General features: G+C 33.1%; 1 protein-coding gene across 2 annotated transcripts in view; it reads left to right on the top strand.

Moving 5' to 3' along the window:
- MS3_00007887 (uncharacterized protein) overlaps positions 1-19,658 on the top strand; it is an 83,830-nt gene that overhangs the window by 40,903 nt on the left and 23,269 nt on the right. For both annotated transcript variants that reach the window (XM_051216229.1, XM_051216230.1), the window contains 2 exons: positions 7,288-7,403; positions 14,765-14,852. In XM_051216229.1, coding sequence (XP_051066798.1) covers positions 7,288-7,403; positions 14,765-14,852 — 204 coding nt within the window. The remainder of the gene's footprint in view (positions 1-7,287; positions 7,404-14,764; positions 14,853-19,658) is intronic.

Genomic DNA, 19,658 nt, shown 5'->3' on the forward strand with positions numbered 1-19,658 from the left:
GAACAAAAGGAATAGAATAAACTTAGAGATTGGATGTACGCCAAGTTTGAGTACAAATCCTCAAAGTGAACAGATGCAGACATACTAACAAGCACATAAATAAACGGGAAGTGTAATAAAACGAATGATCATAATTAATTATATAAACGAATGTGTACAATAAGATCGATAAGATTATAATGATATATACAAGTGTCATTCATATAAACATTCCCTTTTGTATCAGTTCACACAAGAGCGGGCTTATATCAGTCTGGTGCGTCTATTAATCATATAATATGCAAATATAAATAAGTATTTATTTTAATCCAAGTGTATAACAGAAATTGATATTCCATCTTCATTTATTTTTAACCTTTGTTAGATATTCTCTCTCAATTAAACTATGGATTGATTGACAGACTTTTCAGTATTTAGTATACACAAACTTATAATTGTATTATAACATTCGGACGTATTTTCTGTATTGAGCGTAGGTACACACTACTCTGTTTCAAATGGTTATTTTTAGTGATAAGATTTAAGAAACATTTTCAACTATTGTCGCCTTAACCATTGATCTTTCTTCTATATGTCATTGATGACGATTTCATTTTGAAATATTTAAAAGAACAAAGTTGGAAATTCTCGATCTCTTTTCTTTTTGTCTTTTCCACTAAACTTTCATAGTAGAATTTGTTCACTAGAAAAAATAGTTTTATGTTATTATTAATCTATGACATTCTAGTTTGTCAAATTCAACACATCATTTTTAGTGTATTATAAAGATATGATTATATTTTGGTGTTCTTTACGTTTCTAAGATCGATGATATAACTGAAAAGCTTTCGTTGTTGTTCTGAACGACAACAACAATTACATAATTATATACTTCACGTATAGATGAGCTTCTTGGTTATGTCAAGCGTCCTAAATCATTTTGTCTTTATGACATTGATTGGGACTGGTCATATCCTTAGATTTTGTTCTCATTTATTCAAAATGACAATGAAAGCTACACAATCAAACCACTCAGCTCAAAAACCACTGAAAGATTTTATAAACTACAACAACATGTTATTTAATTGAGGTCATGAACCTATGTAAGCTTGCCGACCATTGGAAACCTAAAAGCTCTTGACGGCCGTTTTGTCCTAGGGTTGGACTTTATGTCAGTTCTCATTTGGGACCACACAACCGGGAATCGAAAACAAGATCTTCGGTCAGTGTTTCTTAGATCGAAGTAATAATAGCTAGTCCTTTGTGCAGTCGGTTGCTGCACTAACCGGAAAATCTTTCTTATTATACTAAATTACTAAACAATATGAGTATACCATACTGCAGTGTCATTGTTTATTTGTTTAAAAAAACTATATATTACTAATAGACAGTAAAGAAAATTAGTTTAATAAAACACTGTTTAATTAATGAAGGATAACAGTGTTCTCTACCTAAATTTTTCAATCTGAAAATGAAATGAAATTCCTTGGTGAAAATTGGCGCAACACTACTTATTATTAACGATGTTGATGATCATAGGCTGTTTTTAAAAGAAAATTTATTTCATTTTTCTGTGTGTGTGCATTTTTTATGATGTGTTAAATATTCTCCGGTTGACAGTTATATTCTAACGATGTGCTAACGTGTGAATGTATTTACTTCAAACTCCTGTCACAAATATAACGCATCGGTATCACTTAGAATACGGTTTGTTAGATAGATACCTTTTTAGAAAGTGTAAACCGCAAATAAATTTTTGCGTTTTACAGTTTATATCATGGACTGACGTACTGATACTAACCACATCATATTAGACTCGGTCCATCAACCTATTTGAAACAAGTTATTTAACAACCTTGTAAACGTTCAGGGGAAAATCTGATCAACTCCCTCAATCACCTACCTCAGTGCGATGTTATTTGGTGTAGGATTAAATTGTTAAAAGGTTAAAGGCAGTCAAACCAAGTCCTGGAATCAGTCCGTGATCTCATTAACTTTTGGACTGAGTCTTGTATGCAGGGGTAGATTACCTAGCCCGACCGTAGCTGCTACCTTGACGCGGTGATCGGGCTTGCCTACCGTGATGAACCAACCGAGCTATATTGACTGGAACTTATGTTCCTGTAGGTTCTACCATGCCAGGCAGTTCGATTGGAGAACGGTAAGACTAAAAGCAGCAACTCGAGTTCTGAGGGCGAAGTCGTACTGCTGACTGTAGAGAGGTGTGACAGCAGTAAGGTGTTTCCCTCGGACAACCAGCATCTGCAGCGATGCTGCCTTCCCACAAGGAGGGGTGGGGTTAGAAAAGGTCGATCCTAAAAATGTCACACCTCACCTTACCTCACGGATTTCCGTCTCCGGCGGTAAGGCCCTTTGAAGAACGGAGCTAACACATTAAAAACCTTCCACGAAAAGGCCGTGAGCGACCGGCCTCAAGCAGTTGTCCATTGGGCTCTTCGGTCACGCTCCCAGGTCGTTAAGACCAACACTAATCCAATTTCCTTTTCAGGTTCCTCAAGAAATACCCTTCCACAGTGTGGGCAGCCGGGAAGTGATATCAGCCCTCATACCCGTAACAGCACATGAGACCAAGCTGGTCACATTCAAATCCTTCCTACACCTCCTAATATCTCTCTTATCTCCACGATTAACCTTCTCACATCCCTTTATCGTCTCGCACCGCTAGGGCAAACGATTCGTGTGCGCGGAACGTTATTCCTGGTCTCCTGAAACCACTCTCTAAACTACACGTAGGAGCTTTTAACGTCCGAACACTGTGCCAAATAGGACAACAGGCTTCCTCAGCTAGGACTTTAGAATCCCGCGCCATCGATGTGTGCTACCTCTCCGAAACGCACATACAGGATCCTAATAGCGTCATTCATCTGACCTCACCATGTCAAAATAACGAACCAACTCGATTTACGCTTCGTGTATCTGGAAGCCTTAATGCTGCTTCCCGTGGCTCCGCTGGCGTAGGTACAGCATTGAGTCTTAGGGCAGAACTAACTGTCTTAAACTGGATCCCTGTAGACAGTCGTTTATGCGCTCTCCGACTAAACAGAACAGTTAGGACTCGGAAAGGTAGGGACACTAGTTGTTGCCTCTTCGTCGTCTCTGCCTGTTCTCCCACTGACTGCAACTCAGATGATGTAAAAGATGAGTTTTACAGAAAAGCTAGGTGCTCTGATCTAGTAATAGTGGCTGGTGACTTTAATGCGCTCAAGTAGGTAAACCAAGCGAAAAGGAAAGACACCTGGGTGGATCTTATGGTGTCGTGGCTCAAAGAACCGTCTGTTACAGCTATGTTCAGATAACCACCTATTTCTTGCAAATACTAACTTTAGGCATAAGCAAAAACATCTTTTGACATGGCGACCCTCGAATTCGTCACAACGTTGAACCCAAATAGATCACATCGTTCTCAGCCAACGATGAAGGGGCTCGATAGAAGACTGTCGCTTAATCTGGAGCACATGCTTAGATTCAGATCATGCTCTAGTGCGAGCGTGTATTTGTCTACGTCTTACTGGATGTGGGAAAGACGCTGCAAGGAAACCTCTTGGGGCCCTACTTAATGATAGTCAAGCTCAAAGTATATTTGAAGAACAACTAGAAAAACAGTTAGGCAGCTATGTAAATGATGCCCACCCCGATGCAGCATGGAATTATATCCGAAAAGCTGTGGAAACAGCAGTGATATCTGCTAGTACGGTAAACCACAAGGTTAGGGAGAAACACTGAATCTCAGCAGCATCTACCGGATAAAGTGATTCAGAATCGTTCGCAATGATATAAATGCGTTTATTTGTAGTGGCTGGTACTATGCCAAGCCGATATAAGTTATTATAGCTTCTGGACATACTGATTTATTCATTCTTTCAAAGTCACATTTTGAGCTTGTTAATTATTCACATATTAACCTTCACTATTTTTGAATGAGCATATGTGTGTGCACTGCTTGTTATCTATTACATCGAACGAAGCTGCACGGAGAGTGTCGTTGGGAAAATAAAAATTGAAGAATCAAAGCGAAGCGGAGAACGCGAGTGAGCCAACTCCACCTTGTTTCCCTGATTTTTTTTCCAGATAAACGAGTGTACGAAATATATGTATTCAAAATTCATTCTCGTATTTGACTTATTTTATTCCGTTATTATCTAACACGAATTATGTCTAGATGTGTATTTTGGTAACAACCGACCTAATTCAAATCAGATAAGGGCCTACAGAATATTTCTCATCTTCTGAATCCCGAAATATCTTTATGCTTTTCTTTGTCTGTTTTTCTATACCTAATCTTTTCTACCGTTAGTGACACTGTTACTAAATTATTCTGGGATTTATCTTGATAATTTTTTCACGGTTCTAATGACATGTGGCAACGTGAACCATCGCACATTTATGTCAGGTCAAACGTTGCATGGCTGACTAATATTTGACTATAATATAAGGATAACTGAAGTCATTGAAACCTATGCGGATAATCAATCGCAATCCAGGCCACAATGACTAACTGATATCAATATCGTAAAATAATCAAGAAGCTCACTTCTACATAAATTAAGACCTGATAATGGTGTCTAGAACGATAATGAAAGCTCTACAGTTTAACTATCTGGCTCGAGGAACCCAATACTGCCAAAAACATCGACCCAAGTTGCAAGTTTTCTCCATTATACGACCATATATTGATTGATATTGAAATCATTATAGTATCATATCAAGTCTCAATGTAATATTTTGTTAGTTTGAATGATGTAAAGCGTAGTAGTTTATTTTATTTTGCATTACTAGCTGAAATCGTTTACCAGGTACAGATTATATATTTTGTTTCAAGTCACTCTTATGTGTAAGGGTTAGTAGCGCTTCACGATTTCATAAACTAAAGTATGTTGAACAAATCTGTAAATGTCTCAAAGTTGAACGCTCTAATAATTCCACTACTTAAAATCATTTATATTCTATCCTAACCTGTAATCTAACATTAAATTGATTAATAAGAGTACTATGCATCGTTTAGACTCTTAGTAACCTAAATAGCACAGCGTCAAACTTTATTATTATTGATGGCTTTATTCAATGTTATATTTTTGATACAATATAGAATTCTCAGCACAAAGTATTTCAACAAGTTTCCTTTTTTATTTCTTGGTCGATACTTACGATAAATATTGAGTGATCGCCAGTTAGAAGTTAGTAGTTCGAGAATAAACATCTGAATAAGGTTCATTCTTTTTAATGTATATTGCCAGCCACTACGATGCTGCTGAATATATTTTTTTATACCTTGCACGGCGAAAGGTTGTAAACTTTTCGTAAACGCTCCTGAATAGGTTATGCAATTATTAGACATAATGATTTGTTAAAGCAAATAAAAACAGATAATTTGTTGAGATATCTAGATGGCAGAGACAGGTAGCCCAGATATCCAGACAGGCCACCAACTACTCATATACCAAATTTTAATCAACAAATATTAAATAAGCTCATGTTGATAAATCTACAATGGTACTTATGTGATAGTGTGATTTTTATAAAATGTAAACGCATTAAATAGCCTATTTAATATAAATGCTAAACTACGATTCCCAGTTTAACTCTGTAATATTCACCATTGTGGCATTGTATGTCTATGTGAGAAGTCGCTTACATTTAATAAAAATCGACATCCTATTTTCATGATGTATTGTGGCCTGGTATATCTGAATAAAAACCACATCTGCTTAAAACAAATTTGGTTAAGACTGTTTACCACTTTTTTAACTCAAGGCTTGCGTATGATGGTTCAATAGGAACTGTTGGCTCGAGGTAAGTAGTGCTGGTCGATCGTTTTGTTGGTCGATTCGGGAACGTTAGGCTATCATGGAAATAGTAGATGCGGTACAGACCTAATTAGAATTAGGATTCTTATTGGTGACTTGGCACGTGACACTGGTCAGCGTGTTTCAAGGCATAACAATATTCAAATTTAAAATCGTTACGTTGATTCTACAAATATTCAGCAATTATTAAGTTGATATGCTTATAGAGATCGTTTTTTTCATTTTGTTAATTTATTAAATTATTTACCAGATGGAACTTAGCGACTGGAAGTCAAACGTCTTAATTACACTCAGTCACCTATGCTTAAAGATTATCTAGTTTTAGGATAGTTTAAAACATAAACTGATCCTTAGTTAGACAACTGCTGAAACACCTGTTTCAATGTATCTTAGCTTCCAATGATTCTCTAGAATAAATCAATTTATGTCTTTGTGTTAGATAATTGGTTCATTGTTTGATTGCATAATCCTAGCCTATCGCATGCTGTAGTTATTATTATTACTACTAAAAAAAACAACAAAATAATTCAACACCTGTCTTGGTAATTTGTATCCATAACCAATAATAATTATTGTTCTGTATATCCTTTATATTTCTCCAAATCCAATCGATTAAATCATAGCTAATTATATATTACAATAGAGCGGCACAAAGTGATATAACTGACTGTGTAATCTGATTACTGGAACCAAATTACAGAACTGCATAGAAATATTTAAAAGATAATGATACAATGTAAATGATCTGATGAATATGAGCCTTATGATAGGACTGCTACCAAAACGCTTATTGCTGACTTCTTAACCGCTCCTCATAACTACAAACTACTAATACACTTTAACTCGAATATTAGAGAAAAGATGCGGAATATGCGTAAGAGCTTTAACTTAAGGCTAATCATTTACAGAAAATTGAGTGTATTTACAGTTTCATGTGACCTCAATCTTCTAGAACCTTTCGGAAATATGCTGAATATAGTGACGACCTAAGTAATTATCCAATCAAAACGTGACATGTAATCTTTCATTTTTCAATATGTCTCTGAAAACTTTCCATTTAATGCTGAGTGAACGAAACATTTCTTGGCGTTTTCTGGTCTTCTCGAGACTTTGAAAATAAGTGTTTATGGACTCTCAAACACGTGGGTCAATCATTTAACGAACCCCAAAATGACTTTTTTTCAGTTTTTTGTTTCAGTTTTATCACTTTTAAGAATAAAACAATAGGGATATTTACAGCCATACATCTCACATATTCTCGACTGTAATCTGTATTAGTTTAGACTATCTATCATGTAATTTATTTGTTGTATGCATATCTCAGAGAGCTCTTCATATCTGTTTCGTCCTAGTTTGGGACTTCTCAACAACAGTCAATTAATGTCAACATTATTTTATCATGACTGTTTTCTTGATCATTGAACTATTGTTTTCATTTCTATGTAGAAATAAAAACATCGCAATAACTTTATCTCTGTTTTAGACTCACCAGCTCTAAATTCAATGAATCATGGTACTAATCAAACTGTCTATTCGCCTTCATCATCTCTTGTTGGACAAAATCATACTGGCAATGGAATACAACAAAAGTATACATCTGTAAGTTTGCAAATAATAACATTTTAGTAAAATGCAGTTTTTTTTTACATTCCTGACTATTTTTGTTTTCATGGATATAAATAGATAAATTTGTATGATGTAGTGGTGTGGTAAAACTACACACAATTTTTTTCCTTCTATATGCACATTTCATCTAGTCAAATGAAAAATAGTTATTTTTATAACTAAACGATCATACTTTCAGTGATGATGATAATGATGATGTCTTATTACTGTGTTACAAAAATACGTGTATTCAAGTGTATGTGTAAATGTCTGCATGTGTGCGCGTTCTTTTCCATTGTTTGTCTGACTGTTTACACTTAAATTTACTACTGGCTATTTTTATTTACTCCAGTGTCACTCTACCATCAACGAATAAGTCTTGCTAAGCTAAACAATGAATACTCTTTTATGAATGATCATAAATGATATAAAGTCAAACGTAATTTGTCGAAATCTTTTATTGTCTGCTTAAACTTTTTTACTATCTATATGATAGGATTACTGGACTGTAGTGTCGCTTTATGCTTAATAAGTTTGATAACATGAGATCAACCAGCTGAATAATCTTTTATTTTCAATCTTCATGATTTGGAAACTCACATGATACTATTAGTCACTTAAGACGACAACGTACCACAGATAGGAAATCATTTGTACATAACCAGGTAGTTTATGATACCGAACTGAGTAATAGGTGTATAATTATTCAACGGTAATCTATAAATCGTTAACTACGTCTATCAACAATTATTAATCTAAATGAAAACTTAGAAACGTGGCAATCTAAAGATACCGTAATCTAAATATGTAATAAATACACACTAAAAATGTACATAGTAACTCCCCTTAGAATAGTTCTATAAGTCCCATCTTTTCCGATTACTTGCCTATATCTAGCAAAGGGGAACTGGGATGAGGGTAAGTATGTTTAAAATGGTAATAGTCAAATAAATATGGGATAACCATAATGTATAATTAATTTGGAGAATAAATTGCTATTATTGAGTTTAATATGATAAAGAATGGATTTATCTACAGAACTGTGATCGATTTCAAACTGAATCATCTAATTTTTCAAACATTACTCAATACTTATTATTGTCTTATAGTTCAAACTAAACGTCAGTGGCTCCGAGGACTACTAATATGTCTTCATTAAGATAGTCTACACGTTTTGTTGTCTTTACTTCATGCGGTAAAGAGTTCCATCTCCATATTTCCATTCCAGCTATATGATTTTTATTTATTTATTGTCGTTTTCTGGACTAAAGTTACCATACAAACAGTCTCTATGCGAATTATTCATAATTAAATTGTTGTTTTTGTTATAAAGAAATAATCTAATCAAATGAACTAGTTCATCGGACTTATTGAAGATGGCTTTTACAAAAGTTCAGAGGAAACTTATGTCATGCCCAGTTATCAACTTGAAAGTACATGATAAACAATTACAGCGTTTATGGTCATTTATTATTGAAATAACTACAAATACAAAATTTGGTAATAAATTAATAGTTATAGCACTAACAAATATTATCATTGTCATTTTAAACTATTATGAAGCTTTCAATAACATAATATACATATTCATCACGTCCATCCTGGCTTTTTTTACATTCAAATCGGTCTTGTTCAATCACGGAGAAATAATTGATACTAAATGAAAGATTCCTGATTGTATTAAACAATCGTTAATGATATTAGTATACCATCTGTATTAACAACTATTTCGTGTCGTGTTTTATTTCGTTTTATGCTAATCTACTATCAAAAATCTTCACTGATTATCATTATGTGTAACGCTTACTTACTAGTGCTATTTAGTAGTATAAAATGTGTTTATCATAAAGTAATATTCAGTTGAATTTAATGTCATTAATATTAAAGATGCAGAAATAAGTTAACTCTTAAGAAATGTTATATAGTTTAAGTCACAAATTGATTTTATTAGGATTGTCACTAAAATCATGAAAGCATTGGGCAGAGCTACCATGAAACTTCGGAGCAATAGAAATCCATGACTCCTCATCCAGAAATCAAACCCAAGACCTTCGGTATCATGCTCGAACGCTTAATCTCTAAACCATTGAGTCGGTATTAAATGGTCTTAATATCTTACATTAATCAATTCACGATATTGCTTAACCCTGGGTTTGGTTCTCGTACCGGTGGTCGTCGAAGTGAACTGTTGAGGAGTCACATTCACTTGAAAAAACGGCCTTCTAATGCTTTTTCAAATGATAGTTTAACTAAAGTGGGTTTTTTTAAATACTATAAAAATTCCATAATCTCTGCAAATCCCCTTTTATCATGTTAGATTTAGAAAGTTTTATGCTAAATATCATAATACCGCAAAATATTGAAGTAGGTATAAATTTTAAAAAATTAAAAAAAAACTGATTTCAGTGTAGTTATGGCCTATTTTTATATTCTCATAGTGTAAACAATCAAAAGTGACATTCATTCTGTTTGAACCTTGAACATTTTTATTAAACTTTTTCCATATATATATATATATATATATATATATATATATCACTTTCATGATCCATAGACTACATGAATCCAATATTTATCTAAAGAGACAATAGCTTTTCTATACATGTTCATCTCGTCTTTTTAAATCTTCAAATGAACAATTATATTTCATACCTAACTGTCTCTCTTTCTTCTATATATGCTTATTGCGTTTTATCGCCCTATTATTATTGTTATTACCCCTCAATCATTATATAACTTATGTTCGACACTGGGAAGATTTGCGATTAATTCTTAGTGATCTTGGTAATGACCCAATAACTTTCGATTTATTACATTGAAATCATAAGTCGATTAATGTTAGACCACGATTTAAAACCTGGAAGCACTCGATGACCATCTCATTCTAGTGTTGGACTCTTGGAGAGTGCCCATCCCTAACACTGCATGCGAAATTCGAATCCAGGACTTTCAATCTTCCGCGCAAACTCCTGATCTTCGTACCACTGAGCCGATATGAAACAGTGTTAATGTCTAACTTCAACCAATCCACGATAACGTGCAACTATCTTTTTATTTGACTGTAGACTACCATATGTTTATTATAATCTATAAATACGATTGTCTACTACTTTAGGAAATAACATCGTAATGAATTATGCTTTGCTTAAATAGTAACATATAAAACACGTGCAATCAAAATGTTAAATAGAAAATATTTCCTTATTATTTATTAGTGTACGAAAGGTTTTAAAAACAGTACTGTTTTCTTAAAGAGGAAGAATATATATTTGTAAAATCTCGCCTGGCAAACGTTGGATTTACTTAAAATTCATTCGCTGAGATTTTACAAATATATATTCTTCCTCTTTAATGACTTACATTAACCCGGCGCCCAAATATTGTGAAACTATTCGTTCAAATTTAGACGAAAGTTCTTATTTAGTACTGTTTTCTCATGTTTAAGATGGTTAATCATAAACAGACTTGCTCATTAAATCATTTTTTTCTAGCCATTTTACTTCATCTAGTGTTTATGTTTCGAGGACCTATTACTCACTTATTAGTTTACTATGCCATTAGTTAGTTATTGTATTACATAACCATTTCCTGCTGTTTTTATTTACTGACCGAATTACGTGATGTATTATTAGAAGGAAATTAATATCGATTAAAATTTCACACTTTGTTTCAATTCACAAATCCGTTTAATAAAATAATTCAAAGCATACAGATAAATGGACCAGTTTATTTATTTATTTTATTGCCACTGTGTATGTATGTTTGAAAATCTTACCCTTTTAATCAGTTGCATGTAGGTCACATGGTAGTAGTGTTCAGTAATTCAATCTGTGTTTAAGCAGTAAAAATATTTTTCAGAAACAAATAATCCTGATAAATGGAAAATCAGTTTTCATGGTAACAACAATAATAATTACCGTTAATCTTACATTTAGAAATAATTAAGGTTGTTTTTTTTAAATTTTTGTGGATGTTTCCTTTTCGTTAATTTATATAAATAGATGGATTATGAACTTTTGTTTTTAAAAAAAAGGAAAACCAGTTACTGAACTATAAGAAATCAACATGTGACTATCTTTAAGAAGTTTTGAGTCGTTGTTATTATTAAACGCACGTCAAGTTATCGATGCACACTGAGCATAACATCAATGACTTCTTACATATTTAAACGTAGATTAAAAATCAGTCACTCTTCATTAGTTTCCATGTTACTATCGGTTTTAAAGCACTGGATTATTATATTCCAAATATGTTTAGATTTTAAAAAAATATTTTCTTTAGTAATAATCGTTAGTTTTAAACTTAAAAATTCTTATTATTACAATGAACATCTGTTCAATTTATCGGTGTTTGTTCATGCTGTATTGTTGTATACTACACGGTGTATCAGTTATTTTCCGGTTAGATAATTGATTGTCAATGAATGAATTTTATTTCTTATCCTGGTATAGATGAGGATGTGGAGAGTCAGCTCTCCCACTCGAAGCGCTCTCACATGGTCATCTAATGACATTATAATCTTGTAATGCTAATTTTCCGATATTTCACTAATAGTTCATGAGAGCGATTTTGTGAGATATGTTAAATTGTTTATGAAGCAATAAACAAACTATATCATATCCACTCCAATGGATAAATTTCTTTTGTTGTATAACGTGAAATTGTCTAGTTACAAATCGTGGAAAATCCTGAAACCATAAGAAGAAAGTACTGTATCCATTAACGTTTCAATAACTTTTTTTAGCAAAAGACCCTATATTTAGCCCGACACTCCTTGTCACGTAATAATGTCAAGCTCATTTCAACGTCCTTCATGGTGGAGCTTTACCGAATATTAAATATTATATATATATATATATATATATATATATATATATATATCAGAAGAGGTTTTATAGAGATTATAGTAATCTCAATAGTTGAAATTATAAGTCAGTTGAAGCTAGACCACCATAGAAAACCTGGAAGCACTGGACGGCCATTTCATCCTATTGTGGGACTGCTTAATTCTTATGTTTTTTGCTCTCATATAGACTAATTAGCTCCATAGTTTATTTCATTTGAAAATGATGTTTTTGTAATTTCTATGATGTGCCTATTTGCTTACTTGTAAATTAGTTGGTTTACTGGGAAAAAAATAACACACGTGATACTCTATGGAAGAGGAGGATGTTAGCTTTTAGTTTGTGAAGTGCAAATAATTTTTTTTTACACGTGACGTGACCCCTTTGTTGTTTATTACCAGTTACCTACCTTTCATTTATCACTTGGTTATGATTTAGTGAATAGTTGTTTACCATCATTGGAAAAAAGTTCCTGTTTTTCTAATTGTTACTATTCTTTTCACAAGGTAAATAATATTTACTGATATCAATATTTCGTATAGATATCAATTTGTTTAATAAATCTATACTTGAAACACAGTCCTTTTTTAATAATCACTATAATATGAACAGCGAAATAGTTTTATCCATTTTAACAAACAATCTCTCAGTCAATTAACAGATAACTAAAATTTAACTCACTCACCAGGTATGAACCATACTACGCGTCTTAGGGCTAATGATACTACCCTGTTGTCTTAACCGAAGTTAGTTAAATAACGTTCGAACCTGGGGTTTTGTGGTTGAGAGTTGAACTCACTAACTACTAAGCCGCTTCACCCCTGTCATTTGTAATATACCATTATGATCATTATTTTTACTATACTTGAAAGCTTTTTCAATACAAAAAATAGTAATTCTGTGGCAACAATGTCTTCGCTTACTTTTTCAATGACTTTGTAGAAAATAAGTAATTTATGCTCATTTACTTTTTGATGCTAATTGAATCCTATGGAGCAAATTCAAGTATGCTCAGTAGTTTTAGTGACTTGATATCTCATGGATTATGTTTTGACCATGGATGTTTGTAATAGATCACAAGGAAGCCCTTATATCTAATTCCTATCGTTGTGGACACTTGCTAGCTAGGTGTATCTGCAATCTTTAAGGAACCGATGCTCCCTATGCGATATAACCCACCATCTTATACCACAGTCAGGGATTGTATGAGTTTAAATCTGATACGAAACACCAGTAGTCATCTAAGGACTATAGATACTCATTTCTGATATGCACTTCCTAGCACATAACACATATTCCAAGCTTAGTAATACTTTCCTCAAACTTCCATACATATTACGTTTGTTTCAAACACACTAATGTTTACGATGTACAGAATACACCTACTTCTTTTCTATACTTACCAACAAAGCAATAAAACTTTAGTTTCATGTCTTTACTTTTGATTACCTAAGAACACCGTTTTTTTTTTTAAAAAAGCACATCAATTTGATTCTGTAATGTGTGATTTTTTTAAAAAAAATATTCTACAATAGATATTTCAATAAAATTGAAGTACTTTATTTTGTTCCCAAATTCATTTTTAACTACAAATTTGAAAAATACCAATGCAATACATGTAAACATAATTGATTATTCTATTGTTTTTATATTTTGTTGTTGATGATGTTTACACCTTGCAGAGAATAGGCTTTATTTCAGCTAGTTTTAATAAGTTTCAAATTAATTTTATTTAGTTTTCGGTCTAATTGATTGCTCATATTACAATATTGTATTGTAAGTTCTGAAAAGCAGTTTATCATCACGTAACTTAACTCAAAACAGTTCATTGTATTTTGGAGCGGTAATATGAGAATGGATCAAACATGACTCGTCATATCTAGAGCAACCAATACATAACAATAACACTTGACTAGTGACAACCGCATGTTAGTAATAATAGAGGAATTTGAAATTTATAAGAGAAAATTTTGTTTCAAGAAAAACTAGTAAAGTGAGTAATTATCTGTATGCAGGTATTGTAATTATTCTTACGATTTCGAGAAAAAAGTAATCAGTAAAATCAAGGTCAATCACATTCGTCGCTTGATGATTATCTCAATTGACGAAAGGATAGAAAAATGATCAAGATAAATAATAACAAATAAATCGTAAATTTAATTTCGTTTTGATATAATCCCCCAACGAATATCAATGGCAATGAATAGTGGTTATGCAATTGATTGATTAAAGTTAAAAATATAAACTATTGAATGTTCACTCATTAATGGTTAGAATGTTGAGCGATCGCTCCGAGGTTTGAAGTTTCTAAGTTTGATCATCCTGGTCTAATTCTTTCTAATTTTCCATGATATTGGACTACAAAACTACATTTTAATCAGTAGATCCGATTAACTTAACTCGTAGGAGACAAATCTGTACGAAATATCTGATTGTAAGTTTCTGTGTACTCTTTTATTCATCCACTCTGTCATTATTATGCTTGTGTATAATTTTCATTATGCTTTTTAGAGTACTAGTCCGCCAATAAAATATCAAAATTCTGTTCGCTTCGAACCTGGATCCTCTAGTTATGTTGGCAGTAATGGAAGTAATAATAGTGAGCAGTTTTAATAAACTTTTTTGTAGTTTTTCTTTTTTTCCCTATTGTTTCTTTTATTCATCATGTACGTCATCGCCAAATGAAGTGTTACTTTTTTACGGAACCTGAACATTCCTATATTCCGAATTGATTTAATTCGGACATAACCATTAGATGCCGCCTCAATGTTCTAAAGGTTAAGGCCTCATCGAGAGGTCTGACGATCCTGTGCTCGATCTTTGGTAAACTGGGTGTGCACTATCGAGAAGTCCCGTAGTAGGACGAAATAACTTTCCATAACTTGTAGTTTTCAATGGCTGTCTAACTAAGATCAGTCAGCGATGTAAACCATCGCATTCGACCATTTCCATAATGCCGTTTGAAGATCTCGTCAATACTTTTCCAATATCCACCCAGATAATTATTACATTTTCTTATAAGTATTTGCTATTATTTTAAGTTTGGCCTCATCCAATTGCTAAATACATCTTAAATGTTAATCAATTGTAGGCATATCTTGTCAGTATCTAAATGAATATTCTCTCCAGCCAACAACTGGTCCCTGTATATACTTTTGATGATGCCTTATTAGTACTTAAGATATGCCTACTTCAAACAAACTCAATTTGGATAGCCATGTTGAGTATCTCAACACAAACAATGTGATCCAGATCTGATTGGATAAACCTGTACTTGACAAATGGGTTATATTATCATTATTGTTATTACTCCAATTACTGCATTCAATTTTATGCTTACCAACTCAGTTTAGGTATAACTACGTATTCAAGCGATTATAGTTACAATAGTAATTCATTGTGTACTACATTTTAAGTATATTGTATTAGTACACCTATATTGTACACGTTCAGTCCAATGAATACTAATAAATACGAATTTATCACTGTAAGGGACAATTACCTTCAATCATCTTTTTAAACGGAGTAATTCTCCTATTGTTTTTATGTTATTGTAATCCATACATTGTTTAATACAATAATAAAATTGCAAGCTTACTAATTGTTATGTCCTTTGGTCTGTCTACCCACTTTTGGTGCTGAGGATACTTATTTAATCCAGATTAAGACCTTGGTGCGATGAGCTGACCGACCTAACCTGACAAGCACGCGAATGAGAGAAGACAAGGCAACTGGAACACTACTCAATCTATTCCCGATATCCTGATTTTCCTGATTTCAGTTCAGTTCGGATTAGTGTAAAAAGGCACATGAATAAATAAGTGAATAACCCGACCACAAGGTACGATAATTAGGAAAAATACAATTATGTCCAAAGCTGGGAATTAGCGTAGAAAATAGGGTGCAAAATATTATGTTTAAATTACAATAGCTTCGGAACAAAAATAAAGGTCAGTGTTTTACAAGCTTTGAATAAAATGGAATAACGTCCCGAAAAATAGCTTTCGTAGTTTGTCAGGGCTTCTCGTTTTCCTGTTCACAAAACCTTCCCCCTTGACAAAAAAAGTTATAACTGCCGTTCAACTGAGTGCATAAATAAGTGAAACTGGTTGACATTGTGATCCTTGTAAAGCGTGACCAATTCGGTAAACTGGAATAAATAAGAAAAAGAAAAAATATTTAGTCACTAGGTACAAGTAATAGCTAAGATATCATCATTGACATCTCCCCTCAGAAACACATGCTCTTATCTTTGGGTCCACTTGCAGAATATCTGGTCTTCCACGTTCGCGTAATGATCTCCTAATAGGATTTTGTTAAGGTTGCATAGTCTTCTGAGTCGCTGAACTTTTTATATCGAAACTGTCCAAAAAGATTTCCCACATTGAGCCCAGTTTCTCGTTTTTCTGTGAAGTTCCAGCATTTTCCAGTATGTGGTTGACATTACATGTCCACTTTTGACCTTCAAATTCCATCACATTACATTACATTTCTTCGTCTCTTAAGTATGCGTCCACTGGTCCATTGCGGAGGTGAGTATCGGAAATCACGGACGTATACTTTTCGATTATTTTGGAAGATTCTACGTCTCGCCCCATGATGGCGATTAAATTGGATTTCCATCTTTCGGTTTCTTCTTCCTATGCCATTTTGCTCTGGTTTTATAGCATCGAGAGTAGTTTTAACTTTTCTACCAAACATAATTTCTTCTGGAGACATTTGATTTGGTGCTGATGGGTTTGGAGTTGTTCTGTAGATCAATAGAAAATCACCAAGAATTTCCTTTATCTTTCCCTCCCCTTTCGCCTCAAAAACGCTCTTTTGAAGGTATCCACAAACCCTTCGGCTTGATCATTCTATTTTGGATGGTATGGAAGCGAACGAATATGTTTGACTCCGAATCTGTTGTAGAAATCTGAGAAGATGGAATAAGTAAACTGAGTGCAGTTGTCCGACACAAGAACATCTGGTACTCCAAAACGGGAGAATAGCTGCCGTAACTTCATAATAATCTCTTGCTAAATGACTTGATGCATAGGGAGAATCTCCGGCCACTTTGAGTAAGCATCGACACAAACGAGGAAATATGTACCTTGGAATGGGTCGGCAAAATCAATATGTACACGTGACCAAGGTTCTTTTGGAGATGTCGTCGGCGTTTGGAAAGAAACAGAAGACTTTGGTGTAGACATAACACTAGAACAAAATACGTGAGATTCTGAAGTCTTACGAGAGCATACTTTGTTTGAGGCATTTGATTGAAAATCATTGTGAAGACATGTTACATCGGAGGAATTTGATTTGGGAATCTTATGAGAACATATTAAATCGGAGGTATTCGATTTAACATTATCATGAGAACACATTACATTGGAAGTATTTGATTCAGAAAGATTACGAGAACATGTTGCATCAGAAGCATTTATTTCATGAATATCAAGAGAACATGATGCATTTGAGGCATTCGATTCCGAATGAGGTATGTTCTCACAATGCTTCCTCTGAGTCTATCCAAATTCTGAAATATCATCCAGTTGCCTTAACTTCTCTCATTCGCGTGCTTGTCAGTCAATCAGGTGATAGGATAGTTTTCTTCTATCTATCCCATTTCGAACTCACGCGCACTAGCCTCAAGGTTAGGTCGGTCAGTCTATCGCACCAAGGTCTTAATCTGGATTAAATAAGTATCCTCAGCACCAAAAGTGGGTAGACAGACCAAGGACATAACAGGTATATATATATTTCATGGTTTATATATGTAATGAAAGTTACTCCGTAATTTTAACTGAAGACAAATTAACACAAGATTTGCTTTGTTTTCAGTATTGTTAATTCGTTGTATAATTTTCGACATCCCTTTTTTTCATTTTGTTATATTGTTCAAAGTGCAGTCTTCGCACTTACTGTCCTTTATCTGATCACTGTAACACAAAAATTAGTGTTTGTGCATTGATGATGTGTCATGTTTTTTTGCTTTTCAATTTTATATTGGTTTCGTTATACATATATATTTACGGACGAATGAATGAATTTATTATATTTCTTAATATTTTCATTTGTTACGTAAATATTGTGTATTACAATTGAAAAACCTCAGTTTACATATGCATGTCTTCCTATTATATATGATAGCTATGTAGTGAATTACTGAACAATCCAAGCCACAGTCCATGGCTGCGTGGATTAGGGATAGTCAAATGGATATTTTCTTCAATTAGGTATAAAGCCATGAGTTCCTTCCCAGTACTTATGTGATCACAACACCAAACTGTTGAAAGTAAATGACAAGTGATTTTTGTTCTTCAGCAATGCTTATTGCAATATCTCTATGGTGGATATTGTAAAACTGCTTAGTAGATTATCATAAGGTTCATTAAATTAGTAGTAATATGAAGAGTTTAATGTATGAAATCGATCATTAGTTAATCCATAATAAGTCACATCACTGTTTTTTGACAATGTAACATTTTCTACAGCATGTAAGATGCCGTATATTAGTACTGATATATATTGTTGGGACCTGTTAATTTTCTGGCTGAATACATTAATTTACATTATACATCTTTCATTTTCTTGTAATGCTTCTATTTATCGTATTGATTTCATCTCACTATACTGTCCTGCATAGTAGCCATTTTAGCAATATATACTATTTGTTTAAATTCTCTTTGAAGAATTAGTGATTTAGTGGTTAAAGTTATCTATTTCCAACTATTTGTTTCTTCATCTATTTTAGTTCAGATTACTAAATAGTAGGATTATTGTCCTTCACATAGAAACTATAGTTTCTATATATATTTGATAAATGAAACAAAATCCATACGTTTTGTATGGCTCTAATTAGCTGTTATTTTATTTATTTATTGATCGATATATTGCCTTCATTTCTCATAATAATATTTTACTGAGACGAAGATTAATGTTCTTCCATTTAGAAATTTGTTAAAATGTTGTAATCAAAATAAAGTCCATTGTAAAATAGAAGCATCGAATTATGAGCACGTAATAAAGTAAAATTAATCAATATTTTAATAGTTGAATTCATGAATCAATGTAAGCTATAGCACCATTGAAAATCTGAAAACGACCATCCTCTGCTCCAGGTTTTCAATGATGGTCTAGCTTAAATCAACTCATGAATTTAACTATTAAATTACTGCAATCTCCACAAACTCCCATTTGGATAAAATTCTATATGAAGAATAATTATTGAGTTACACTAATCAACATCATTCAAACCATAATTGTAATAATACAATTTAAATTAACCTCACAAAGTGATTCGAAACTCCAAATTTCAAATGAGGTTCTGTAATAATTAGGGGGTTATAGATAATTGTCCACTTGACAAGTATGAAGAAAAATAACAAATATAAATGTTATAATAACAGTCGAATTATATTGG

Source organism: Schistosoma haematobium, chromosome 4 (genome assembly GCF_000699445.3).
Source record: "Schistosoma haematobium chromosome 4, whole genome shotgun sequence".
NCBI lineage: Eukaryota > Metazoa > Platyhelminthes > Trematoda > Strigeidida > Schistosomatidae > Schistosoma > Schistosoma haematobium.